Here is a 26,466-nt window from a genome sequence, read left to right as displayed (position 1 = left end):
CAGGCGATGCACCACCTAGTGCATGCTAGGCAGGTACTCTACCAACTGAGTATCTCAACCTCAAGTAATTATCAGTTGGAGATCTGTTAGTTATATAGCATACTTCATTGAATCTAAGACTATCATTGTATTATGGTCAGCTAAAAGTTGTAATATGAAATTCATATAAAAATGTACATGTTAGAATAGGTATATGTGTTGTCTATTTTTTTTAATTATAGTAAAATAAACACTGTTTAACTTTGAGATGTGGGGGGGGGGGTCTAATCATTGTTACGTGTGCTGGCCTAGAACTCCAGCTTAAAATGATTGTCTTGCCTGAGTATCTGTGGTTACATGCGGGTGCCACTGCAGCTGACCATTTTTACATGCACAGCACAGTGATCTTAATCTTCCCCAAGAGGAGCTGCAGGTGTACCCAGCACTCCTGTCTCTGGTTACTCTATTTTACCTTCTGTCTCTGACTTAGAGTGTTCTACAGTCCTTCTGAGCTGCAATTATCTTAGCATATACATCTGTGTACATGCATGTGTGGGGAAGCCAAAGATCCATGTCGGGTGTTTTCTTGGTCGCTCCCCATCCTATTTTCTGAGATAGCCTTCTCACTGAACCTGGTTCATCAGTTGGAGTAGCTGACTAGTGAGCTCTGGGAATCTGCCTGTCTCTGCCTCCCTAGTCTATCTTTACTCTCCAACACCCCTATCCAGGGATTAAACTAATCTTTATACCCGCTCTACCAACCGAGCTGTCCCCTCAGTCCTCGGTCCTCATCTATCTTTTTATGGAAATGAATGTGTGTCCAGTGACGGTCCAGCTCAGTCAGATGTAGACAGCAGCAGACATGGCTCTGAAAATGGGATTGCCTACTTTATCTATCGTAGAGACTGTAGAAAAGGAGTGGCCAGTGAAATGTCCCCAAGTCTGATGGCCTTTGTTCCATCCCTAGGACTCACATAGTGGAAGGAGAGAACTGACTCCCTCAAGATGTCCTCTGACCTCCACACAGGTGCAAGCACAGCCATGAGGTGCACACACAAGTAAATATTTTTAAAGGAGAGAATTTAGCTGGAGGATAGGCGGTCACTTTTAAAAATATGTCTTATGGTACAGGTAAACATACACTTTTTTCTAACCAATTTCCTTCAATGTTGTTTACTGAGCAACGTCTCTTCTCCCTGCTGATTTTAAAAGGGTTCATTTATGACGTTACAACTGGATTAGGTGGTAGGGGCGAAAACCTCTAAACACAGCACTCTGGGGGTGGAGGCAGGCTTGCTGGACTAAAGAGCAAGTTCCAGGACTACATAGAAAAAAACCTGTCTCCAAAAAAAAAAAATTTCTAAGTGTTTCTCACAAGATGGATTGTCACACACATGGTTTTCCCAAGCTCGATATCTTATGGCTATAAATCCTAGGATAATGGAAAGACTAAACTGTAAGCTCAAAGTTTCACTGTCAGTTAGCCTGTGCCCTTTTCCTATGTAAATAAGGTATCTCAAGTTTTCTCTCCATAGGAAGAAAGAAAACATAATCAGTTCTATTTAATCTTTTAAACTTTATGCTAAACATATTTGTCTCTAATGGCACAATTACATCTCATTTCCCTGTGCCACTTAAGACTAATTTTGACAAAAATGAACTAAATGGGTGTGTAACATGCCTGGTGAGTTTGGACCTTGGGAAGCCCAGCACCAGTTGGAGAAGGCATAGACACGGTGTAGGGAGAGATTCCCACCTGTGCTCACCATCTTAAATATTTCAGGGCATTCTGGGTGTATCTTTTAGCTGCCCTCATAAGCTGCAGACAGGCAGGTGCTCTGGGTGAGTGGCCCAAATGAGACTGACTTTGGCCTTCAGTGCCAATCACAGAAATGAATTCCAACTCCATAAATTTTAAAACATAGGGGTATGGAATTTACAATTTTAGTGTTCTTCAACTTCATAAACATTTGTATAAAGGGTGAAGGGCAAATACATACTCTCACGGCATGATGTTTCTTATTTTCTGCTTGAGAGACATGTTCATTTCCCCTCCTTTTTATCTCCCCGTTGCCTTGACACGACTGCCTCTGAACTCTGTTCTCATCTCTCCCTGCTGTGACAGTTCACTAGCACTTCACGGTACCTGCAACTCTTTCAACTCATATTTTCCACCAGCTGTCAGTTGCAAAATAAGGTTGCTTTGTCTGGGGGAAAGGGTAGAATCCTTTCTGAGCGTCTCCTTTTTCTTTGAAGCTGAAGCACTTGAGGGACAATTGAGCTGCTTTTAGGCTTCCTTACCACCCAGCTTTCTCTTCTGATGGATCCTGCCATGAATACCCAGTCCTGTTGATGACATCAATTTGTTGCTATGGAAATAGTGGTGGTATCCCAGATTCAGCCCGGTGACTTTACTTCAGGTTCTTGCTGGAGAAATGGGCAAGGCTTTAGGGAGAACCTCATTAAAACTGAAAGCTGTCAGTTCTAAACAGTTAAAAGGTAAATGTAAACAACCTTTACTATACACAGACAAAAAAGCAAGCCCGTTGCAAATGTCTGGTGTGCGGCTGGGCACCAGATGTGCATTCTGACCCCCTAAGAGCTAACAGAGTGGGGCTTCTTAGAGCACTTACATTGAAATCTCTTGACTGGGTTTGCACTGAAACGGCCTTTCTTTTGATTTCCAGGACATGGGCAGCAGCAACAGCAACAGCAACAAGCAGTCCCTTCCCCAACCTCAGCAGCCACACCACCAGTCAGCAAGCCCCAGCTGCAGAGTGGGAGCTTGGGAATGGGTAAGTTGTTACTCAAGAGTATCATCAGGAGTGATGGATCAAGATCAAAAGAATTTTTAAAAATTTACTTTGAGCCAGGTAGTGGTGGCACACACTTTTAATTCCAGCAATCAGAGGCAGAGGCAGGTGGATCTTTGTGAGTTTGAGGCCAGCCAAGGTTACAAAGAGAACCCTGTCTTGAACCACCAAAAATAATAATAATAATAGCTGGGTATTGGTGGCGCACACCTTTAATCCAAGCACTCGGGAGGCAGAGTGAGATCGAGGCCAGCCTGGTCTCCAGAGCGAGTGCCAGGATAGGCTCCAAAGCTACACAAAGAAACCCTGTCTCAGAAAACCAAAATAATAATAATAATAATTTACTCTGAAACTGAACAGTTTTCAAAATTCTCTTCATGGTTTAGGCACAGTAGCCTAGGCCAGCACTTGGCAGTAGAAGCAGGGGGGATCAGAAGCTCAAGGTCATTCTCCACTACATAGCAAGTCAAGGCCAGCCTGAGTTACAGGAGAAAGGAAAGAAGGGAGGGAGAAAAGGAAGGGAAAGGAAAGGAAAGGAAAGGAAAGGAAAAGAAAATTCCATTTCCATTCATGGTAGATTGCAAAGAATAATTCCAGCTAAATTCTTACCTTTTTAGGACCTACCATCCATTTGTTAAATTTGGCTTGTCTCTCCAAGTTTCTCATTTGAGGCTTTCATAGGGTTTTATCATTTCCCTTGAGACAAAATTGTTCCTGTTGGCAATGGCTTCTATTTTTTCTCTCTTCTTCCCCCCCCCTTTTTTTTGTAATTTTATTTATTTATTATATATACAGTCTTGTGCCTGCATGGCACCAGATCTCATTCAAGGTGGTTGTGAGCCACCCTGTGGTTGCTGGGAATTAAACCCAGGACCTCTAGAAGAACAGTCAGTGCTCTTAACCTCTGAGCCATCTCTCCAGCCCTCTCTCTTCTTTTAACTTTTACCATAGCAGATCTTGTTGCGGTCATTTGGTGTACTTCCTGGCCTTTCTTTTTAGGGACCTCTTCACCTGGGATGCCACCCTTGGAAACCGATCTATAGATGATGGCTAAACTTCCTTTTTAGAGATTTGTTATTACTGGTTTTTATTACCACATCATACTGCCTTCTCCCTTCTCAACTCTTTATATTTTAATTATATATAAGATTTATTTGGTTGTTTGTTTATTGTGCCTGCGAGTGCCAGTGTTTAGGTGGAGACCAGAAGACAACTTGCTGGAGTCAGTTGTGTGTCCTGGGGATTGAACTTAGGTCTCCAGGGTTGGTGACAAGCACTTGGATCTATTGAGCCATCTCTCCAGTCTCCCCTCTCCCCCCTTTTTTTAATGCAAGTTCCTAAGGAAAGTAGAGTTCAGATGTCATTAAGTTTCCATGAGACTTTCAGCACATAAAGTTTCCCCATCAGTCCACATTGTTTTTAATCCATCCGTGTAATAGGCTAACTCTCATCTACCCATCTCCATAAGTTACATTTATTCTCCTCTCTGACACAGTAAATGGCTGAAGGAGATAGTAGAATACATTCTGTTTGGTTTTGTTTTTCAAGACATTGTTTCTCAAGCCGGGCGTTGGTGCCACACGCCTTTAATCCCAGCACTCGGGAGGCAGAGGCAGGCGGATCTCTGTGGGAAAAAAAAAAAAAAAAAAAAAAAGACAGGGTTTCTCTCTGTAGCTTTGGAGGGTGTCCTGGAACTAGCTCTTGTAGACCAGGCTGGTCTTGAACTCATAGAGGCAGGAAGATCTCTATAGTGTTCATAGAGGGGCTGGAGAGATGGCTCAGAGGTTAAGAGCACCGGCTGCTCTTCCAGAGGTCCTGAGTTCAATTCCCAGTAACCATGTGGTGGCTCACAACCATCCGTTATGAGATCTGGTGCCCTCTTCTGGTGTGCAGATATACATGGAAGCAGAATGTTGTATACATAATAAATAAAATCTTAAAAAAAAAATAGTGTTCATAGATAGAAAGGATCTCATTGGTCAACAGACCTTGATTGTTCTCCTGCTGCATGAAGGACAGCTGTGGAGCTTGGCAAAGAGAAGCGAGGAGGTCACAGTACTAGGCTACCCAAAAATTGGCTCTTAGTCTCTGTTCCCAACTGAGCACTGCTCTATAGATTTCATTCTAGACTTTCCTACCCTGTGGCAGTGTTGAGATGACACATTGGTGATAGATGTCCTTTCCTGGCTCCTTAACTTCTGTCCTTTCCTGTGGCATGGCCATAATGAGAATTAATTTTAAGCAACTAAAATAATGGTTGTCTGACAGGGGAAATGACTTAGTGAATGAAAGCACTTGCTTCACAACGATGAAGACCTGAGTTCAAATCCTGAGTGCCCACATAAAAGCCAAATGTAGTATTGAGAGCATCTCTATTGACAGTGCCCTTGGGAGATCAGAGGTGGAGACAAGCAATCCCTGGAAGCCTGTGGGCTGCTCACTTGGCACATGCAGTGGAGAAACAACAAAGTTAGATTTTTTGAAATTATCATCTGACCTCCACATTCATGCCATAGCATGTGCACCTGTGCACTCACACACAAACACACTACACGTCAAGAAATAAAAATGAAATGATTGCCCCTTTTTTTATGTGTTTATACAGGTTCTACTGTGGCTAAGGCTTATGGTGCCTCAAAGCCATTTGGAAAACCTGCTGGAACTGGCCTGCTGCAGCCTTCAGGAGGGACACAGTCCAAAGTGGTACCCATTGCCAGCCTAACCCCTTACCAGTCCAAGTGAGTCGTCACATAGGGCAAGGGTGGGACCCATTACCAAATGGTCTAGGAAGTTAACCTTGTGCTCTTATGGACTTCTGTGTAAACTTCTGGGTCACTGCCACATAGGATGTCTTTTTTATTTTTTTGAGCTAAAGTATACAAATTGTGACAACCTTTAACACTTTTATTTAAAAAAAAAAAGGCTAAAAATAGCGGTCTGCCATAGCCTATGGAGGGTTTGTCATTTTTGTAAAATTTGAAGTTTAAGTTATTTATAGATTAAGAATCATTTGATAGGCTTAGGAATTATATATTTATGTGTGTGTGTGTGTGTGTGTGTGTGTGTGTGTGTGTGTGTGTGTACACATTTGTGCTAATTCACATTTTATCACAAATAAATAGATGACTTTTAGTCCAAAACTTGTTTCTATGATTTAATTTGGCTAAGATAATCTGTCCTATTTGTTTTAGCCACATTAATTTGCCCCAAACATGGATTTCTTTGATACTACTTTTTCCATTAAAAGTTAATTAAAGCATTGAACATTAGCGGCTTTTTTTATTCCCTCCAGAATTCTTTAAGGTAGGTTCTTATTTATTCTGCAATACTTGGTAAAATATGGGAGATAATTTCTCCTGTAAAATTCTAAGTAAGGAAATCAGTGTGTTCAAATTCTGTTTTCAAGATGGGCACTAGGGTTTCGAGTTTGGCGACTCCTTTTTTAGTAGTCTCTCTCTAGGAGTGCTTTCTTTTGGTGGCCCATGAGTGCCATGCTTTATAGGCCTGTGTTTATATTTGGCATGCATTAGAAATGAAGCAGACATTTGATAGTGATTATGTCGGTTCCTGCAATTGAAAATAGTGGCGAAATATAATTGCTAGTATAACTGCATTTTTTTCCCTTGGAACCTTTCATTAAAGGGATATTGTTGCCTTGGTGATGTTTTTTAAGGAAGGAAGAGCTTTTATAAATTTACTTATTTGACAGAATGAGTTAGTGTTAAACTACCTGATATATTTTACTGTTTGCTTATTCTGTAAACTGTCAAACCTGTATGTCTTCTTGGGGTTTTAATTAGCTGGATTAAAATACAGCTAGCATTGACAGATAAACTCTGCATGAGAGAAGAAAGGCCACAGGAAAATGGTTTCTGCTTATCTTTACTCCCAGTAAGAAAGGCTACACATGCTAACGTTGTCTGTTTGCTTTCTAGGTGGACTATTTGTGCCCGTGTCACCAACAAAAGTCAGATCCGTACCTGGAGCAATTCCCGAGGGGAAGGGAAACTTTTCTCTATAGAACTTGTAGATGAAAGTGTGAGTATTTGCCACATGGGAAGGTGTTGGCCTCCAAGACTTGGGCTCAGCTCTGAGGTCCATGCAGTGGCAAATATCAGTTCAACAGAAAGAAATATGGTTGTCACTGTGGATTTCCATCTATTGTAGTTTTTTGTTTGTTAGTTTGTTTTTCAAGGCAGGGTTTCTCTGTGCAACCCTGGCTATCCTAGAACTAGCTGCTGTAGACCAAGCTGTCTCTTGAATTCAGAAATCTATCTGCCTCTGCCTCCCAAGCGCTGGGATTATAGACGTGCATTACCAGTGCCACCAACACCACCACCTGACTGTTGTAGATTTTTGGTACTATCTTGAGGATAGGGCTAAACATCAGATAAAATACTCCTAAAGGAGAGCTTTTGTAGACTGCAGCACTCCAGTTACGTTGCTAGAGGCTTAATTGAAGTCCTGGAATGTGATCCTTGCTAAAGAGTGGTGCATTTGCCTCCAGCAGAAGGTGGGCAACAGTTACTCAGCTTTAACTGCTTTGTGGGGATGGTTTCTGACCATATATACTCATTATGCTTTACTTAAAGCAAGATGCAGGGGCTGGAGAGATGTTCTTCCAGAGGATATGAGTTCAATTCCCAGCACCCACATGGTGGCTCTTAACCATTTGTGACCCCAGTTCCAGGAATCTAGCACTCTCTCCTGGCCTCCCTTCTGGCACAACACCCATACATACAAAAATAACAAAATGATACTGGTGAGGTCAGAACTTAATCTTTCTTCCCCTGCCTCTTCCTCTTATGGTGTAGCGTGGCAAATGTCTTAACTGTGGTGGCAGATTCAGTATCCAAAACTAACTTCCTGCAGGTTGTCTGGGTAAGATTTCAACCATTTAGTTAACTTTCTTACCCATCACTAACACATTGCCTGACAAAGAAGAGTAGCAGTGAAATCAAATCTCAAGCAACTTGAAAGCATGACTTGTTAGAGCATTTTTGGCAACGGCTCCTGACTGTGAAGTAACCCATCATTTAGGTTGCAGGCATGAGGAAGACTGCTGAATCATTGGGGTTCAGCATGCTTTCCCGTGGGTTTGAGCCTGCCACTCAGGAGCCAGAACTTTTTGTTTTCATTACTGGAATATTAAATGCTTCCTTTTAAAAATGTTTTAGATAACGTTTTAAAAATTATTTTAGTTTGTGTTTGTTCGCATACATGTGTAAAGGCTAGAGAACAGCTTGGTGGTCTTCCACCTTTACATGGTTTCTGAGGATTAAACTGGATGACTGGGCTTGCCCGGAAAAGTGCCTTTATCTACTGAACCGTCTCTCCAGCCTCCTTATTTTACATTTTTAACTTAGATGATTCAGTCATACCTATGGGCTTGGCTAGTTGAATTTCTCTTGTTTTATCAGAATTGATAGCTTGAAAGTATATGTAGGTTTCTGGAATGTCTGCAGCCCTCTGGGACCTCTTTACACTTGTAGTGCTGCTCCAAAGATGTTATTTTGATGCCAAAATGGACGGCTTCCACTGTTCAGAGTAGGTGTCTAGCAGTGCAGTTCTCATGTGCTCTCACTTGCTTTTGCAGGGTGAAATCAGAGCAACTGCTTTCAATGAGCAGGTGGACAAGTTCTTTCCCCTTATTGAAGTGAACAAGGTAAGACCAAGTTAAGTCAGAGCCGAGAAGCTGGCCAGTAAGTGCTGTGAGCGCAATCGGCAGGTTGCATTGTGGGGAAGGGTTTTGATGGGCTGACTAGCATTTCTTGACTTGGCCTCTTTTGCAGGTGTATTATTTCTCAAAGGGCACTCTGAAGATCGCTAACAAGCAATTCTCAGCTGTTAAAAATGACTACGAGATGACTTTCAATAATGAGACTTCTGTACTTCCCTGTGAAGATGGCCATCACTTACCCACAGTTCAGTTTGATTTCACAGGGATCAGTGACCTAGAGAGCAAGTCTAAAGACTCACTTGTAGGTCCGTTCAGGTTTGAGGACAGTGGTGATTGTGTCTCCAGTGTGGTGCACAACTACCACACTTGCCATGCATCGCTTGGTTATGTTTTAAGAGGGGCCTTGATCTGTGCTGTTACAGCTTGTTCTGTGTTTCAGACATAATCGGGATCTGCAAGAGCTATGAAGATTCAACAAAAATCACAGTGAAGTCTAGCAACAGAGAAGTTGCTAAGAGAAATATTTATCTGATGGATATGTCAGGGAAAGTGGTGACTGCAACTCTGTGGGGAGAAGACGTGAGTCCTTGCATTGACAGTCTGTGGGTGGGGTGCTTGTCCTTCTGAGCACCGGAGGGACAGAGTTGGTCTGTCTAGCACTTATGTGAGATGATCAGTTACTTTAGCTTCCCATGGTGGACTGTCCCTTACTCTACCTCAGGAAGGTGGAGACAGATTGGTTTCCGGGAAGGCTGAGTGGTTTCGTTAATGTTAGGTCTGTCGTGCATAGAGTCCACACACGTTGACAGTATTCACTCTACTGCTGCCTCTTCTCCATAAACACACCCTGTACCTTCTTCCAGCCAGTGATGCTTGTGTGCATTTGCTTTGCAGGCCGACAAGTTTGATGGTTCTAGGCAGCCTGTGATGGCTATCAAAGGAGCCCGGGTCTCCGACTTTGGTGGGCGGAGCCTCTCTGTCCTGTCATCTAGCACTATCATTGTGAATCCTGACATCCCAGAGGCCTATAAGCTCCGTGGATGGTAGGTTTTATGGGCCTCGGCTAAGCGGTTACTTGTGCTCAGGCCTTGAGAAGAGCTAGTTTCCATCAGCATCTGAGCTTCTGCCGAAACTTTGTTATTGATTGGAGTGGTTCCTTCATTTCTCGGAGGCCTTACGCCTTCTGAGATGGTGGCCTGAAAGCCCTTAAGCTGACCAACTTAATCCCCTGATGAACCTAGAGAGTCAGAGAAAGCAATTAGAATGTAAGTGAAGTGTGCATGCTGACCCTGATCCCCACCACCACCACCACCACCACTACTCCACTCCCCCCAACAGCAAGGCTTTAACAGCTGCGTGCTAAAAGAATGTGTTGAGAGCATCTTTTGCTCCTAAGTTTGAGCTGTGGGCAGCTGATGTGGGGGTAAAATGTACTTTCTCACTCTGGAGTCTCGGGAGCTGGTCACCTCTTCTGGTGTGTATTCACTCACCTCTGTCAAAGCATGGTGGGAACAATGGGCTTTTTGTTGGCATTACATCGTTATTCTCGAAGCACTCAAGAGACAGGAGAGCTTGTTAAGATCCCCACACCGTATCTAGCTTTTTTTTTTTTTTTAAGGCATTAAAACTCTGCCTTAGAAGAGCACTTCATCCTGAGAATGTAGTGTGGAAGAATTGATGTGGGCAAAGAAAAGACTTTACCCAGCTCAAGCTTAAGTCATTTGTGTAGCTGTAGTCACAGGGGGCATGTGTGGTTTCCAGCTATGGCTTAGAGTTTAGGGGATTCAAGAAATAGCTCATTTTATACTCCTCATTTTTGTTTTGAATCTGATATACTCCAGTAACAGTGATATTTTAATAATTTGATAGAATATCTCCTAGAATGTCTGTATTGCTTAAGCCACCCTCTCGAGTAGCCTGCATCCATCTATTTAACGGTGCTGATAGCTAGTATTGCATCATATGACAGAATCCCATAGTAGTTTAACTAGAAACAATCGTGTCTTTGGTTTGTTTTTGTTGGTTGATTTTCTTCCAGGCTCTGAGCACAACTCCAGGTTAATTGCATGCCCACAGTAAGGTGTTCATATTTCACTGTCAGTAACTGATCGCAGAAAACACAAAGAGGCATGTATGTCCCCTGAACAAAAGGTCCTGTCATTGATCTAGGACAGGTTCAGTGCACACACCCCACCCAGGCAAGGATTATCGGAAGTTTAGATCTTGCCACTAACAGGGTGGAATTTTTATTATAAGAAGGGCTCCTGTCTCCTTGCTCTGTTGATTCTTGATGAGCTATCTTTGTGGCAAATGTCTGCATGAAGTTTTTGAAGCCATAAACTTCACAGTTTTTAGTGGTAAAACCAATTATGAACTCTATCCTCTATGACGGATGTAGCTGTTCACCTGACACAATGTGGCCTAGGGCAGCAGCCACTCTGTTGAGTGCTCTCTTTTTAGGGAGTCAGTCCTGTATGTGGTTAACATTTAATTACCTACCACTTGGGTGTTTGATATGTTTGTGTTTGTTTGTTCATTTATTTGAGAAAGGGCTTTTCTGTGTATCCCTGGCTGGCCTGGAACTCACTCTGTAGACCAGGCTGGCCTCGAACTCAGAGGTGCACCCACCTCTGCCTCCCAAAGGCTGGGACTAAAGACGTTCACCACTCACTACAGCCAGCTCATGTTTTTAATCTCAAGCCCACCACTCTCCGCCACTGCATGTTCTTGCTACCTTCTCCCTGGCCTCTTTTCCTTTGGATTAGCCAATAGCTGGTCAAGAGGTGTAATCAGTTTTAATAATAATTTCATATAAATGACTTAACCTTGATGTTTGCATAAATAAATTCCCACTGAGAAAGCAAATATCTAACACAGCAGATAATGCCTTCTGATGAAGTATGTTGAATTCTACAACTGATTAGGCTTAAAAGATTTTCTACCATGAAAACATTTTTGGCTGACTCATGAAACAAAAATGTCCCTTTTCATCTGATTCATTTCAGTGATTGAGGTAAAGGCTCGAAGCCTGGGGGACTGCGCCAGGGTGGCCTTCTGTTGCTGACTCTGTTCACTGCTTTTTTTTTTTTAATATGCAGCCCAGTTTGGGGCAGGGGGTCTGTGGTATTTGGGCATTGTTTGTCTTGACCATGGGGTCATGTGGGAGTGGAGGTCAAAACAAATGAGGTCAAAAGAAAGGCCATTGTAATTCTTCAGGTGTGCTGGGACCCAGATGGGACCCGGTAGTGACAGAGCTCGTGGCTGGTATATCCAAACAGCACATTTGAGAAGGATGCAAAGTTCCTGTCACCATTGCTTTTGTTTTGTTTTTTAGGTTCGACTCAGAAGGACAAGCCTTAGATGGTGTTTCCATCTCTGACCTCAGGAGTGGAGGCGCTGGAGGGAACAACACCAACTGGAAAACTTTGTATGAGGCTAAATCGGAGAACTTGGGCCAGGGTGACAAGGTACCTCACGTCTTACTTCACAGAAGCCTAGAAAGCGCTAGATGGTTGAGTGTTTAAATCTGCTTTCAGGTGCTAGTTCAGGGCTGTGTTCTCATCTGGGATCCCAGAGCCCTGTGCCAGAGCGCCAGTTACTGCTTCTTGTTGTTGGTGTCTCTGTCACTGCCAGTATAGAGGCTGTGTGTGTTGAAGGGTGTGTTGTGGCCTCTCGTGTGAAGTAGAAAAGTGTGACAAGTTTCTGGATACTGCGGAAATGGTGGTGACCAGGCTCTGCAGTGTAGTGTGAACTGGCCTCGGGTTCATGTTAGTGTCTGAGCAGAGCATCAGTGTCAGGCTGTCAAGCATCAGGCAGCTCCTGTGGGTTTGAGCCTGAGTTGTAGATGGAGAGCAGCTGCTATCCTGCCAAGGACTGGTATTTGACTTTAGTTACAGCTTTCTGTTTCAGTGTTCCTCCCTTGGCCTAACCTGTGTTCTGCTGGATATTTGAATCATTTATTTCTATTGTGCTCCCTAAGCATCACTTGCTGCGGCTCCTTTATTGTCATCATATACAATATAGGTTTTCTTCCTTACTGTCTCATTTCACTGTGCACTCGATCCATCATTGTCATCCACAGCAACTTATAATACTATTATAGAACATCTTGAGAATTAAACATTGGTTGGATTCTGTTTCTTTTGTCAGCCAGTTGCTCTCTTAAACTAAAGATAGACAGTATGCAGTCAGAACTGAGCATACACTGTTAAATCAGGCTTCAAGTCTGCATCTTACCTGGAAATAGAGAGAAACTCTTTAGGCATTCTAAGGTTTAGCTCTCTACAGCTTTTTCCTCACAATTTTTAAAGTCATTTTTCATTTGCATTTTCCACTGCAGTGTATGGAATTCAAACTGAGCTCTCCCTGTGAGTCCCAGGGACCAGGCTCAGGTCATCCGGCCTGACAGCAAGCGCTTTCCCCCATGAGCTGGCATATTGGCCCCAGCTTGCTTTCTTTTTAATGTTTTTATTTTATGTGTATTAATGTTCTCCCTGGACCCAGCTGGACCCAACACACAAGTTTTCAGGACTCTGTGTTTTCAGTTTATGTTCAGTGGTCAAGTAACATATGACACAAACCAAATGAGTGACTGGTGTCTGAGGAGGTCAGAAGAAGGCATCAGATCCCCTGGAACAGCCACCATGTGGGTGCTGGGGAGCTGAATTTGGTTCCTCTGCAAAAGCAACCAGTGTTCTTAACAGTGGATCCATCTCCCCACCCAGCCACCCCAAGCCTTCTTATGTACTCAGTTCTGTGGAGCTGAGGGTTAAACCCAGCTCCTCGTGCATGCCAGTCAAGCTCTTCCACTGAGCTACACACCCAGCCCTAAAGCTGTCTAAACTGGGTACTAGCATAGTCTTTTTAAATGACCACATTGTTTTGCACCTCTGGTCTGAGACATCAAGTAGACCCAGTGTGAGCCAGGCATGATGGCAAATGCCCTTAATCCCAACACTTGGGCAGCAGAGGCAAGTGGGTCTCTGTGAGTTTGAGGCCAGCCTAGTCTGTATAGAGAGTTTCTGCATAGCCAGGGCTAATTAAAAAGGCCCAATGGTTTTGATAGCCTAGCTCTGAATTCAGGGTATTCCTGGATTCTGCAGTTACTTGACCACTGAACATAAACTGAAAACACAGAGTCCTGAAAACTTGTGTGTTGGGTACAGAGGTAAAGCGGATCCACTCAGAACCCTTAACATGACTTAGTCCTCCTAGGTTACTTAGCAGAGACTACTGTTTACATGGTTGTCGTCGTGGGTACTTTGGCATTCTCTTGAACTTTATTCAGTCCAGGAGTTGTTGCTGGTCAAGACTGTGAACTTGCTGTCTGATGTTGTCAGTAAAAGTTTACTGAGAACCATCTGAGCAGTGATGGTTCTCGACTTTAATCCCAGCACTCCACAGTAGAGGCAGGTGGATCTGTGAGTACGAGGTCAGCCTGGTCTCCAGAGCAAGTTCAGGACAGCCAGGGCTACACAGAGAAGCCCTGTCTCAAAAATATATTTTATTGGATCATCCTCCATCTTCACATTGTCTGGGGTTTGTCTTGCCCCACAGCAGCAGGCTGAGGAGCGGCAGTAGAGACTGACTAAATGAGTTCTTGGGACTAAAGTTTTCCTCTGGCTTGTCACAGGAAAAGCTTCCTGATCCCTAAAAATAAGGTTAGAAATCACTGACATTGTAAAAGATTATGTGTTTGGCCAGCAAGGTGACTCAGTGTGTAAGGCTCCCTGACGCCAAGCCTGACAGCCTGAGTCCAGGCTCCAGGATCATGTGGTGAAGGAAGACCAGCAGCTCCCACAAGCTGTCTCTGGCCTGCACACATCCCATGCTGTGTGTATACATAGTGTGTATACATATGCAGAAACACATATACACACATTAGATACATACATTTTACAAATATTATGTGCTGGCAAGATGACTTAGCTGTTAAAGGCACTGGTCCTGCTGTCTTGGAAACTTGAGTTCCTGGAGCCACAGTGGAAGGAGAGGACTGACACCTGAAAGTTGTCCTCTGGCCTCCGCAAACACACCGTGGCGCAGGCTCGCCTGCATTAGTTTGCATGTGATCATCATATATGCAGAGATACACGTATGAAACAATTAATAAATAAAGAAGAATTATGTGTCCAGGTGTGGTGGCTAAGCACTCTAGAGACAGAGGCAGGCAGATCTCTGTGAGTTCAAGGCTAGCTTGTGAGACCCTGCGGGGTGGCGGGTGGGGGGGTGGGCTGAGTGCTGTGGGTTTGCATGTAGAAAACAGAGTGAACAGTTCTCCATATTCGGTCTGTGAGTGTGGGAACTAGGATACACATCACTTACCACTTGCAAGTAAGAGCAGCTTCAAGTAGCCTGTTCCAGGCCCAAGTGTAGCTTGCTGATCCCGGCCTCTGTGATACTTTTCTCCCATAGGCGGACTATTTCAGCACAGTGGCAACGGTGGTGTTCCTTCGCAAAGAGAACTGTATGTACCAGGCCTGCCCCACCCAAGACTGCAATAAGAAAGTGATTGACCAGCAGAATGGGTTATACCGCTGTGAGAAGTGTGACCGGGAATTCCCCAACTTCAAATATCGCATGATCTTGTCGGTGAGTAGAATGGTTATCGAGAAGCTTTATGGTGTTCACTGATTGGCTGACAAGGACAAGACACTGGGGGGTGCAACAGTAGAGCCCAGGTGGTTGGTAGTAAGGAACTCACAGATGCATTGTGTTGGGGAGCTTGCTGCTACTCTGTAAATAAGGAGGTAATGGCTGTGCCCTGGCTGACCTGCAGTGTTCATGCTCCTGAGAACTTGATGCCCTCGCCAATGGGCAACTTTTTTTTCATCTGTGATGCTGTGTGGTCACCGTGCTGGTGGTGCTAGCCTCCTCACTGTTGTGGAGATAAATTAATATGAAATGGCATTTCTGGAAAGCAGTAATTATAACTCTACAGCCAGTGCCTGTGTTAGTTTTCTTGTGGATACTCTGGTTTTTTTTGGGGGGGGGGGGCAGTTGACCTTAGATGAGTTGACTTGAGAGGAGTGTGCCAGAGTATGGTAACTCTTTTAAACTCTGCTTTGGTTTGATTTGATTTGACAGTAAGGAATATGTCCAAAACCTTAAAAATGTTCCTATTGAAGCCAGGTGTTGGTGACGCACACCTTTAATCCCAGCACTCGGGAGGCAGAGGCAGGTGGATCTCTGTGAGTTCGAGACCAGCCTGGTCTCCAGAGTGAGTGCCAGGATAGGCTGCAAAGCTACACAGAGAAACCCTGTCTCGAAAAACCAAAAAAAAAAAAAAAAAAAAAAAAAAAAAAAGTATTCCTATTTCCTAATGCAGAAGCCACCTACAGGGAATTTATTCTGAAGAACTAATCAGCAGTATTACAGCTGTGTGAAGTTGTTTACTCTGAAAAGTTGGGGTCAGTTTAAATGCCCTTCTGTTTGTTACTTCCTTTAGTGACTAGCCACTTTAGTGAGTAGAAGATTGTAAAGGCCTTGGACTTACAGCTTTTATGCCGAGGTTGTCGCTCAATGGCTGACACATGTCTGTCATCCTTAGCTACTTAGCAAGTTAAAGGCCAGCTGGCTAGCTTGGGCTACATGAGAGACACCCAGTCCCAGAAATGGATGAATGAATGAAACCAAAAATCAGCCAGGCCATGGTGGCGCATGTCTTTAGTCCTAGCACTTGGGAGATAGAGACAGGGGATCTCTGAGTTCAAGGCCAATGTGGTCTACAGAGTGAGTTCAGGTCAACCAGGGCTGCATAGAGAATCTGTCTCAGAAAAACAAACAAATAAAGCAAAAAGAATTTAGGGTTGGGGATGTGGGTGGTTATCAGTGAAGTAGTAATAGTGCCAGGGTGAGGATTGAACTCAGTTCTTGGGGCTCATTGGCCTCTTGGCCTAGCCGGCTCAGCAAACTTTCTTGGCTCTCACCAATGTAATTTAAGCCTTACATCCACTGGGATTTGTTTCTGTTGCTTGGTGGATTTGGTGACTGGTTAAAGGTTTTTTACATTGGCTCTGAAATTACCTGTTGCTCAGTAATGACTTAGAACCATCTCATGCAGTTCTTTAAATTCAAAATGTGGGGCGGAGTGATAGCTTAGCAGTTAAGAGAACCCAGGTTCAATTCCCAGCACCCACACTGCAGTTCACAACTATCTGAAACTCCAGTTCCAGGAAATCTGAGTCCTCACATAGACATGAATGCAGGCACAACCCCAATGTACACATGCAGTGTGTTTTAAGAGTGGTTTAAGCTCCTGCCTCCCAAGTGTAAAGACCTAAGTTCAGATCCCCAACTTCCAAGTAAAGCAACTCAGGCTTAGGCCTGGAGCTCACTGGGCATCAGCCTATCCAGTTGCTGAGCTCTGTTCACTGAGAGACCCTGTCTCAAAAGTTAATGTGGACAGAAACCGTAGAAGACACTTTATGCCAAACTCTGGCCTCCACCTGTATGCACATAATACAACACACACTGTAAATTTTTAAAAAAATGTGTAAATGTGAACTCAGTCCATGGGAGGCTGAGGCAGAGAGATTGTAAGTTGGGCCTGTTTAGACTGCACAGTAAGATTTTGTTTTTTAAAAAACAAAATAGCTGAACATGGTGGCATATGTCTCTGTACTCTCCGCACTTGGTGGTGGGGTGTGGAGGCAGGAAGAGTTCAAGGCCCGCTTTGACTACATAGCAAGTTTGAGGGCAGATTGGGTTGCATTATATGCTGTCTCAAAAAACTAAAGGATGCCAGGTGTGGAGAGAGAGAGAGAAAGAATAAATAGTAAGTCAAATAACATGAAAAGAGCCCACTATACTGCTGGAAGCTCACTCGAAACTTCCAGTGCAAAGCCTTTTGCATTTAGAGAGGGGAGCACAGTGTTAACTGCATGCTTCCACATCTGTTAGGGTTTAGTTGAGACGACTCCTAGATCTGAAATCACATCTCTAGAAGATTGAACTAGACCACATTTGAAACTTCCCATTGCATCTGTCACAGCTTTTAAAAGACTGGCAAAGTGGCCGGGCGGTGGTGGCACAAGCCTTTAGTCCCAGCACTCGGGAGGCAGAGGCAGGTGGATCTCTGTGAGTTCCAGATCAGCCTGGTCTACAAGAACTAGTTCCAGGACAGCCTCCAAAGCCACAGAGAAACCCTGTGGGGGGGGGGGGGATGGGGGGATGGGGTGGGCAAAGCATCACCTGCACTTAACAGTGGGCCCTAGCTGAACCCCGAATCCCTTCAGTGTGCTCAGAACATTTGCACAGCTAAGCCTGCTTTATGATAAAAGTACTGAGCAACTTGTGTGACTTATTGGATACTGTACTAAAAATGAAAAATGATGACTGAAACGGTATACTTCATATGAGGGGAACTGTTCCGTCAAAGCATTGAAAGTCGGGGGTTGTGTTACTTTAAGTAGGAAAAGGTAATCTCCCTTCTCCTTGGTGTTATTTGCTAAAATAATAGCGTGTTGTGTTTTTTAGGTAAATGTTGCAGATTTTCAAGAGAATCAGTGGGTGACATGTTTCCAGGAGTCTGCGGAGGCTATCCTTGGGCAGAACACTGCATACCTTGGGGAACTGAAAGAGAAGGTTGGCACTTGTTTATTAGCACTGTGATAGTGCTTGTGTTATGCCACTGAGCTGTTGTTGCTTGCTTCTTTGGGTGTTGTATATGAGTCCTCGTTGTACTGCGTGTCTAGCAAAGGGTAATGCTACAGGAGAATAAAGCAGCTGTATGCAGAAGCCACACCACCCTTGTCCCCACTACCCTTTTTACACATCAGAGCTGGTGTGCCTGCAGTCTAGAGCTGCAAGGTGTCTTCTGAAATAACTTGTCGGTGTGCTTTGTTAACCAATAAACACTTTTTAGAATCGTTGAGTCAGATCTTAGAATAGTGCACATCTGGGGTACTTGCAATTTCAGGCTGTCAGATGGGGTTCTTACAAAGTGACTTTGTATTAAAGTCACTTTACATGCTATGGTGATGCTCCCTGCCTGTTGTCCTAGTACTTGGGCTGAGGCAGGAGGATCACCCAGAGTTCCAGGCCAAGCTAGTTTACATAGTGAGTTCAGGGCTAGCCTGGACTGTATAGCAAGACCGTGTGTGTGTGTGTGTGTGTGTGTGTGTGTGTGTGTGTGTGTGTGTGTGTGTGTGTGTGTGTGTGTGTGTGTGTGTGTGTGTGTGTGTGTGTGTGTGTGTGTGTGTGTGTGTGTGTGTGTGTGTGTGTGTGTGTGTGTGTGTGTGTGTGTGTGTGTGTGTGCGCGCGTGTGTGTGCGCGTGCGTGCATGTATGTGTTGGGACTCTTGAGATGACTGGAACCCACATTTTTAAAATTACTAATTTCACCTTTACTAATTTGCCTTTTTATACATTAAGAGAATGGGTTGCCGTGCGTTGGTGGCACATGCCTTTAATCCCAGCACTCAGGTGGATCTCTGTGAGTTCGAGACCAACCTGGTCTACAAGAGCTAGTTCCAGGACAGCCTCCAAAGCCACAGAGAAACTGTCTCGAAAAACCAAAAAAAAAAAAGAGAGAGAGAGAGAGAATGGATTACTGATTATGCCAAATATAAGAAAAAGACACTTGGTGAGTTAAAACCAAGAATAGTAAGAGCCGTACTTTCTAGGCCATGGAAACTGACATCTATCGACATACAGTGTCCTTTTTTCCCCCCATTCCTCCATATTGGTTATATACTTACAAAGGCCACAAAGAAGAATTGCCATTTGTTTTGATGTGCTTTTCTTACTCTTTCTGTCCTCAGTTCTGTTTGGTTCTGCCCTCAACTCCTTTTTAAATTATCCATGAGGTCCCTGAAAATAGTCCCACAACGTCCTTTTACAGAAATAACTGGAATTGACTTTTAAAGTGCAATCGTCTTTTATCTCTTTTGCCTGGTCCTCTATTTTCATATCAGATTTGCAGGCTCCGGGCAGCCTTTCAGGATTTTTATGAGCTTATTATAGTTGACTGTTCTTAGCTGGTGAATGAGGGCATACAGGACTCCCCTCAGGAACCATGGTGCTCTGGGAGTGTGCATCCATGCTTCCCTTAGCTCTAAAGAGTAATGGCATCCAGTTTCAAGGTTTGAAGATTTAGCACATTATTTTGTTTATATATTGAAAATCCAAGGAATGACTTTTCTCAAATAAAAGAAGTCTGGGTGATAAGTCTGTTTTCATACCCGTGTGACCTACAGGGGTACTTAGCCTATATGAATTATTAGTTTTATGTAAAGTTTTAAGTTCATGCATTTTATGCCTCAGCAGTCTGAGGCAGGAGGAAGCCAAGTTAAAGACCAACTGGGCACCTTAATGAACATTGTCTCAAAAGTTAAAAATAGAAGAGGGGGGGCTGGAGAGATGGCTCAGAGGTTAAGAGCACTGACTACTCTTCCAGAGGTCCTGAGTTCAATTCCCAGCAACCACATGGTGGCTCACAACCATCTGTAATGAGATATGGTGCCCTCTTCTGGCATGCAAGCATAGATGGAGGCAGAATGTTGTATACATAATAAATAAATAAATCTTAAAAAAAAGAGAGAGAGGGCTGAGTATCCCAGTTTATCACCCACCACACCCCCAAACTAAAAGCCAGCTTTTTTAAAACTTACAATAAAGTAACTAAATCAGATAGCATCTGAGGAGTGTGAGAAAAGGAAGGCATCTTCCGGCCTTTTCCTGGCACTGCCCACTCCATCCACTCATCTACCTGCTCAGCATGTCAGGAGCTACAGATACAGAGGCTCCAGGATTAAGCTCACTCTGTAGCCCAGGCCAGCCTATGTAGCTGGTGCTGGCTTCATGCTCACTGTAATCCTCTTGCCTTAGCCTCCAGAAGACTGGGATTACAGATATGGCCACTTTGCCTAGCTTACACCAGACTTTTCCAATTATTTTAGGTTTTTTTGTTTGTTTGTTTTTTTAACTAATTTTTTTTTTTTAATTTGAGACTATGTAGCCCTGGAACTCACAGAGATCTTCCTGCCTCTGCCTCTCTAGTGCTGGCCTTAAAAGCTGCACCAGGCCCAGCCCTACTAAGTTTTATTTTATTTGTTTTGGTTTTCGGGGCAGGGTTTCTCTGTAATGGTCCTGGCTCCCATGGAACTCTCTTTGTAGACCAGGCTGGCCTCAAACTCACAGAGATCCGCCTGCCTCTGCCTCCTGAGTGCTGGGATTAAAGGCATGCACCACCCCATCCACTCACCTATTTTTATTTTATTTGTATATGAGTGTTTTACCTGCATGTATATATGTGCACCACTTTCCTGCCTGGTACCCGAGGAGGCCAGGAGAGGGCATCGGATCCCCTAGAGCTGGTGTTAGAGATGACTATAAGCCACCATGAGGGTTCCAGGAAGGAGACTCCTGTCCTTCAAAAGAACAATATGTATTTTAATCACGAGGCCATCTCTCCAGCCTCTCCTAACTACTTAGTCATTTTACCATGAGATGCTGGGTCTCAGGTTTCTTCCCTCATTAAGTATTCCAAATCTTAAATGCATTTCCTAAGAATATTTAAAATTTTTTGATCATGGTAAAATAACATAAAAATACCATTATGTGTTTTTCTTTTTTCTGGTAGAACCATTTTGAAATATAGTGGCATTAGCCAAATTCAAGGTCTCAGGCCCCTGGCTCCTCTGTCCATCATTGCACATTTCCATTTTCCCACCCTGAGGCTCTGTGCCCTTAAGCAACAGTTCTCCATTCCTCCCTTCCCTAGCACTGCACCCAGGGTTCTGCTTCTGTGAATTTAATAGAGTCTGTTCTCAGTTCCACACATACAGGCAGCTGGGATCAAAACTATTGGGTGATAAATTGAACGTTTATTGACCATGTGCAGATTATGTTTCCTTATCAGTCCGTGTCAGCTCACATGATATTTATATTTGGTATTATAAGTGAGCTACTGATGATTTACAGCATACAGGAAGGAGGGTGTGCGTGGATTCTGTGTAAGCAACCATTTTACATAAGGAACTTGAGTATCCTTGGAATTCGGTGTCCGCTGGAGGTAGGGTTCCCAGTCCCAGGTCCAGTCCTCTGCAAATACTGAAGGGAAAACTGTACTCGTAAGGAAAGTGTTCATATTTTTAATAAAATTCTAGTTGAACAGTTTTATGTGATGAAACACCTACAAATTAGTCATTCCTAAGAAATCTCAACCCTCTGGGGTGATAATTTCTCAGCCTTTCCAACAGTTTAATAGGTCTTTTCCAGTAGTTGCCATGTGTTGTTTTTACAGAACGAGCAGGCATTTGAAGAGGTTTTCCAGAATGCCAACTTCCGATCATTTACATTCAGAATCAGGGTCAAGCTGGAGACCTACAACGTAAGTACGGTTACTGGGGCAGAAGGGCTGTGATGGGAACAGCAGCACTTCAGTGTTAGTGTCAGGGAATTACCCACAGGTTTGAGACCTGTGGCATGCATGCTTGTGGAATCTGCCTGCACTGGGGTGCTGTTACCAACTTATGTGCAGATTTGGAAGCTGACTCAGGTTTGCTATCTCTGGGGAGAAGATAGTATGGCTTTTTCTATTACAGCCTTAAGAAATTTTCATTATGTCTGTACTTTGAAAACATGATGTGTAGGGGCTCTTGTTTCCCACAATTTGGGTTCTAAAAATCAGCATATTAAACAAATAACCACATGCAGGTAGAAGTATCTCTTAAATTAGTCCTAATGTCACAGAGCTGCATAGATGTTTAATAAACAACATTTACTGGACAGCCACTGTCCTGGCTCCTGTCCTCCTATTATTCGTTGATCCTTATAGCACCGTCTGTGTTGGAGCTCTTACTGCTCATTTTTACCAATGGAAAGATGTAGGCAAACCCCAGCTAGATTTGTTTGCTGCTGGGTGTCACTCTGTTCAGCCTCAGAGATGGAGACACGCTGAATGGGATTTCTGCCAGCTCCCCTGCAGCCACTAAAGTTTACACATTCTGACCTACCATCAGCTCAGTGCCTGTGATAGCTCTTTGATAGTTAGCTGAACGTTAATGGGATATAGTGTAAGAAGATGGATGGGTTAAGAGAGACTGTAGGGTTCTCTCTTCCTGGTGTGGACAGGGATGGCGAAGGGCAGGCAGGTAACCTTGCCCAGGGCTGGAACAGCAGCCAGGTTTCCTGCTGCTGCAGGTGCTCTTTCTGGATGAAAGTGAGCTTTCAGGGTGAGTTACCTATCTGCTCTGGGTTCCCACTGTACCCATATAAAGACAGTAGAGACTAGAGAGACCCCCTCCAGCGTCTACTCCAGTGGGATGCTAGGGTGGGCAGAGGGTCTGTAGAAGGGGGATCTGGCTACTGACCCATCTCCAGGAATTCACAGTACTTTCTCCATGGGAATTTCTAAACGTCCCTTCTTCCTGCTGGACTCATTGAAGCTACTGAAGCAAAGAAGGTTATCTCCACTGCTCCATGCCAGGCTGTACCACTCACAAAAGGCTTTTCTGTTTTCAAAGGATGAATCTCGAATTAAGGCCACTGTGATGGACGTGAAGCCCGTGGACTACAGAGACTATGCCAAAAGGCTGATCATGAACATCAAGAGGAACATGTGATGTGAGCATGATGGCCAGAGTTGGAAGTAAAGAGCAGAGATAGAATGGCTTTCTTCCCACCCATCTGACAGCCCTGGGACAGCCTCACAGTGCAGAGCCTCTAGGGGACACTGGCAGCCTGTCTGGGCCCCTCTTGGGACTCATTGGTTGGCAAAAGACAGTGTGCTCAGAGGGCTGTGTATGAACCATCAGAGCCGGCACTCCGCTGGCAGGTAGCATAACACCAGCCCCTGCCCTCTCTTTAGGCTTTTGTCAGATTTACTAAGATTTTGTTACCTTCAAACAGGAATTGTGTCACAAGTAATTGACCCCACTTTGTGGATAATGAGGTAAATTGCGTAACTTGGGGTTTGCTTTTCCAGTGGTGGCACCTTTATGTCTTAGGTTCCTCCTGGGAGGAGTGAGAATGGGGGAGAACCCAGGTGTTTAGCGGGTGTCTCCCTGGAATCAAAGGCTTTTGCTTTGCAGAGGTACCACGTGGTCATTAATGCTTGGAATGGCAAAGGGGTAGAATTATTAATCAAAAGCCTATCGTTAATATCTGAAGACCATCCTTCCTTCAGGGTTTAATAGATTTAATAGACTGAGTCAGATGGGTCTGATATTAATCAAAATTGTCTCTTCTGAGGACGGCTGATAAGCATTGACTTGCCATCCCCTAGGGACACCCAGGCAACTACAAAGCTTTGCTTGAGTTTTCACTTTAATCCATGTTGCATTTGGTTGCCTGATGTACCATCTTCACCTGTACTTTTTTTTTTTTTTTTTTTTTTTTGCATTCGTGTTATTTCATTTTAGATTAAAGCTTCGTTAAATACGGAAAATTTTAGAGAGAAGCCCTTTGTTTCCCTTGCTTTGTTTGAATAAACAGTATATCTTTGTTTGTGGATTCTACTTTCTTTGGCTATAAAGGGTTCTTGTAACTGGAAAGCAATTAATTATCCTTTGTAATAAATAATCACTAGGGAGAGATATTAACTCATTACAAACTCAGATTAGACTGAGGCCTGGAGATCATTGTTACTAACGTTTGCAAAGCTGAAATGCATCTTAGAAGGAATGAAAACACAAAAAAGGAAAAGCCATTGTGCCCAAGAATGCTGATGATCTGGCACTTTGGGATTTTATTGATGTTTACACAGCAGCCTAACACCAGGCAGGCTTAGAAATGTGTATAGACAGTGAGTGAGGAAGAAAACAGTAATTATGCTACTAGGCTTTTCATTCGGCAAGAGCATGCTTGCTCTGTGTGTTCCTAATCATATTAATTATCTATCTGGTTGCTGCAGCCCACCTCTTGGCATTTGCTGCACATGTCTGCCAGTATCCAGGCAGCATTGCAGTCACCCCCACCCCTTCAGCTGCAGGCCTGGTGTGCACTTAAATCTAGTGGTGGCTTTATGGAGCCGAGGAGTCATGGCATCCTGTGCTTTTAGTTGCTTTTCTTGTTGCTATGACAAAATACCTATCAGAAGCAACTCAGGGGAGGAACGGCTTCTTTTTTTTTTTTTAAGATTTTATTTATTATATATACAACATTCTGCTTCCATGTGTATCTGCACTCCAGAAGAGGGCACCAGATCTCATTATAGATGGTTGTGAGCCACCATGTGGTTGCTGGGAATTGAACTCAGGACCTCTGGAAGAGTAGTCAGTGCTCCTAACCTTTGAGCCATCTCGCCAGCCCAAGGAATGGCTTCTTATGGCTCACAGTTTGAGGGTGCCGTCTATCATGGTGGGGAGGGGCACATGAGCAGCTCTGGCTGTGCAACTGGAGTGTGAGGCAGCTGGTCACATGACATCTGTTGTCAGGAAGCAGCAAGATGCAAGTTCTAGTGCTCAACTCGCTTTCAGCCTCTCTGTCTGTCTGTCTCTGTGTGTGTGTGCGTGCGCGCGCGCGCCCGTGCACGCATGCTCGCTTTCTTATCTTTCCTCTTTCTTTTTCACTCAGTCTGGATCCCCGGGCCCTGAGCGCCACCCGTACTCAGGGTGGGTCTTTCCTCAGTTAAATCTCTCTGGAGAGGCCCTCACAGACCAGTCCTATGGGTTTAGACTGACAATATTGACCAGCATACCTGTCTGTTTTTGCCCTAGCTGGCCTGTTTTTGAGATATAGTCTTCCCTAAGGCAGGTCTCAGGATTCCTCCTATGTAGCTGAAGCAGGTCTCAGGCTTCCTTGGTCTCTCATACACTAGAAATACAGGCTTCTGCCGCCACCCCTGGCTTGTCTTGTATTGTTGGGGCAGAGTCTTAAAATGGGTAGCTTCAAGCTCATTGTACAACCCAGGCTGACCTTGAAGCAGTGATCCTCCTGCTTCTGTCTCCCAGCTGCTGATATTACAGCCCTAGGCAAATGGCTGGCCTTACTGAGGACAGACAGACAGACTTTGATTGCAGAGACACAGCCTTCCTTACCTTTCCCTAATCTCAGGAGACAGGAATTCAGTTGCACTTGATTCTCTGGCTGAAGCTTGACAATTTCTATGGAGGCTTTCTGTCTGACCTTGCTTATAGAGCATTGACTGGAAAATCACAGTCTTCGGCACTGTTGGAGATTGACAAATTGCTGGTTAGAGATGGTGATCTAGCTATCAGTCCAGTAACCAGCTTTTTATATCGCTCACTCAACAGCATTTCCTCCTCTCCCGGTGCAGGAGGGCTGGTCAGCAGCAATATGTCCTGAGGTCTCCGAACCAGTCCCAGAACCTTCTCACCGGCCACTTCAACAAATGTAACACACCTGCACAGCTAACATGAAGAGCACAGAACTCTACGGGGAGTGCGAGGGATGGGCTCCATCATAGGATAATGTTTTAAAAGATTCCCATACTAAAAACTCAGCTCACCCAGCTGAGCAGCCTCAGAAGGGGGTCCCACTGTTAATGCCTGTGAGAGACCCAGGTCCTGGAGGACTGCCTGAGCAGATTCTGGCCCACAGTTCCTGGAATTCTCTTGGACACAGTTTATCCGAAGGGCTGTTCGTGTTCTCATTTTCATCTATTAGTTAGAGATCAATGCTTATTTTGCATCCACCATGACACCAGCGTTAAGCAGTTGCGGGGGGAGGCATCTAATCATTTTGCCTTTATTTTAAATGGTTCCTGAATTCCCTCCAGCCTCATTGTAAAAGAGGCAGAAAAGGGAAGGAACTGATCTGATTTCTGTCCATATTTCCAGTGTTTTATGCCTTCCATTAAAGCCTTGCTAATCTCTAGTGTGCTGTTCTGACTTTTTTGAACTGCAGGGTCAAAGTGTTCCCCCTTCTTCCCCCAACATTTTTTTTTCCTGAGTGGTCTGTCTTCGAAAAGTATAGATAATATTGATCGTGGTATTTTATACACTAATGAACCCCATGGCTATTGACTACATAATTAATACACTGTCGAAAAGTGAAGTTTGGCAGCCCCATATCTAAAGGTTTATATTGA

The 26,466-nt window shown here is 44.1% G+C and overlaps 1 protein-coding gene across 2 annotated transcripts in view; it reads left to right on the top strand.

The window, feature by feature from the left end:
- Rpa1 (replication protein A1) overlaps positions 1 to 26,252 on the top strand; it is a 57,709-nt gene extending 31,457 nt beyond the window's left edge. Inside the window, exons 6-18 of one of the 2 annotated variants that reach the window (XM_027426755.2) lie at positions 2,667 to 2,774; positions 5,398 to 5,530; positions 6,728 to 6,830; positions 8,389 to 8,457; positions 8,585 to 8,777; positions 8,912 to 9,051; positions 9,367 to 9,515; positions 11,807 to 11,939; positions 14,887 to 15,063; positions 17,950 to 18,057; positions 21,718 to 21,804; positions 22,940 to 23,039; positions 25,693 to 26,252. In XM_027426755.2, coding sequence (XP_027282556.1) covers positions 2,667 to 2,774; positions 5,398 to 5,530; positions 6,728 to 6,830; positions 8,389 to 8,457; positions 8,585 to 8,777; positions 8,912 to 9,051; positions 9,367 to 9,515; positions 11,807 to 11,939; positions 14,887 to 15,063; positions 17,950 to 18,057; positions 21,718 to 21,804; positions 22,940 to 23,038 — 1,499 coding nt within the window. In that variant the 3' untranslated portion in view covers position 23,039; positions 25,693 to 26,252. Of the gene's footprint in view, positions 1 to 2,666; positions 2,775 to 5,397; positions 5,531 to 6,727; positions 6,831 to 8,388; positions 8,458 to 8,584; positions 8,778 to 8,911; positions 9,052 to 9,366; positions 9,516 to 11,806; positions 11,940 to 14,886; positions 15,064 to 17,949; positions 18,058 to 21,717; positions 21,805 to 22,939; positions 23,040 to 25,669 lie in introns of both variants that reach the window. The other variant, XM_027426754.2, reaches the window with a different exon arrangement.
- The last annotated feature ends 214 nt before the right edge of the window (positions 26,253 to 26,466 follow it).

The sequence above is a fragment of the Cricetulus griseus genome, chromosome 7 (assembly GCF_003668045.3).
Source record: "Cricetulus griseus strain 17A/GY chromosome 7, alternate assembly CriGri-PICRH-1.0, whole genome shotgun sequence".
In the NCBI taxonomy this organism is placed as follows: Eukaryota; Metazoa; Chordata; class Mammalia; order Rodentia; family Cricetidae; genus Cricetulus; species Cricetulus griseus.
Note: the sequence above shows the minus strand (reverse complement) of the source record. Positions and strands in the feature narration are given on the sequence as shown.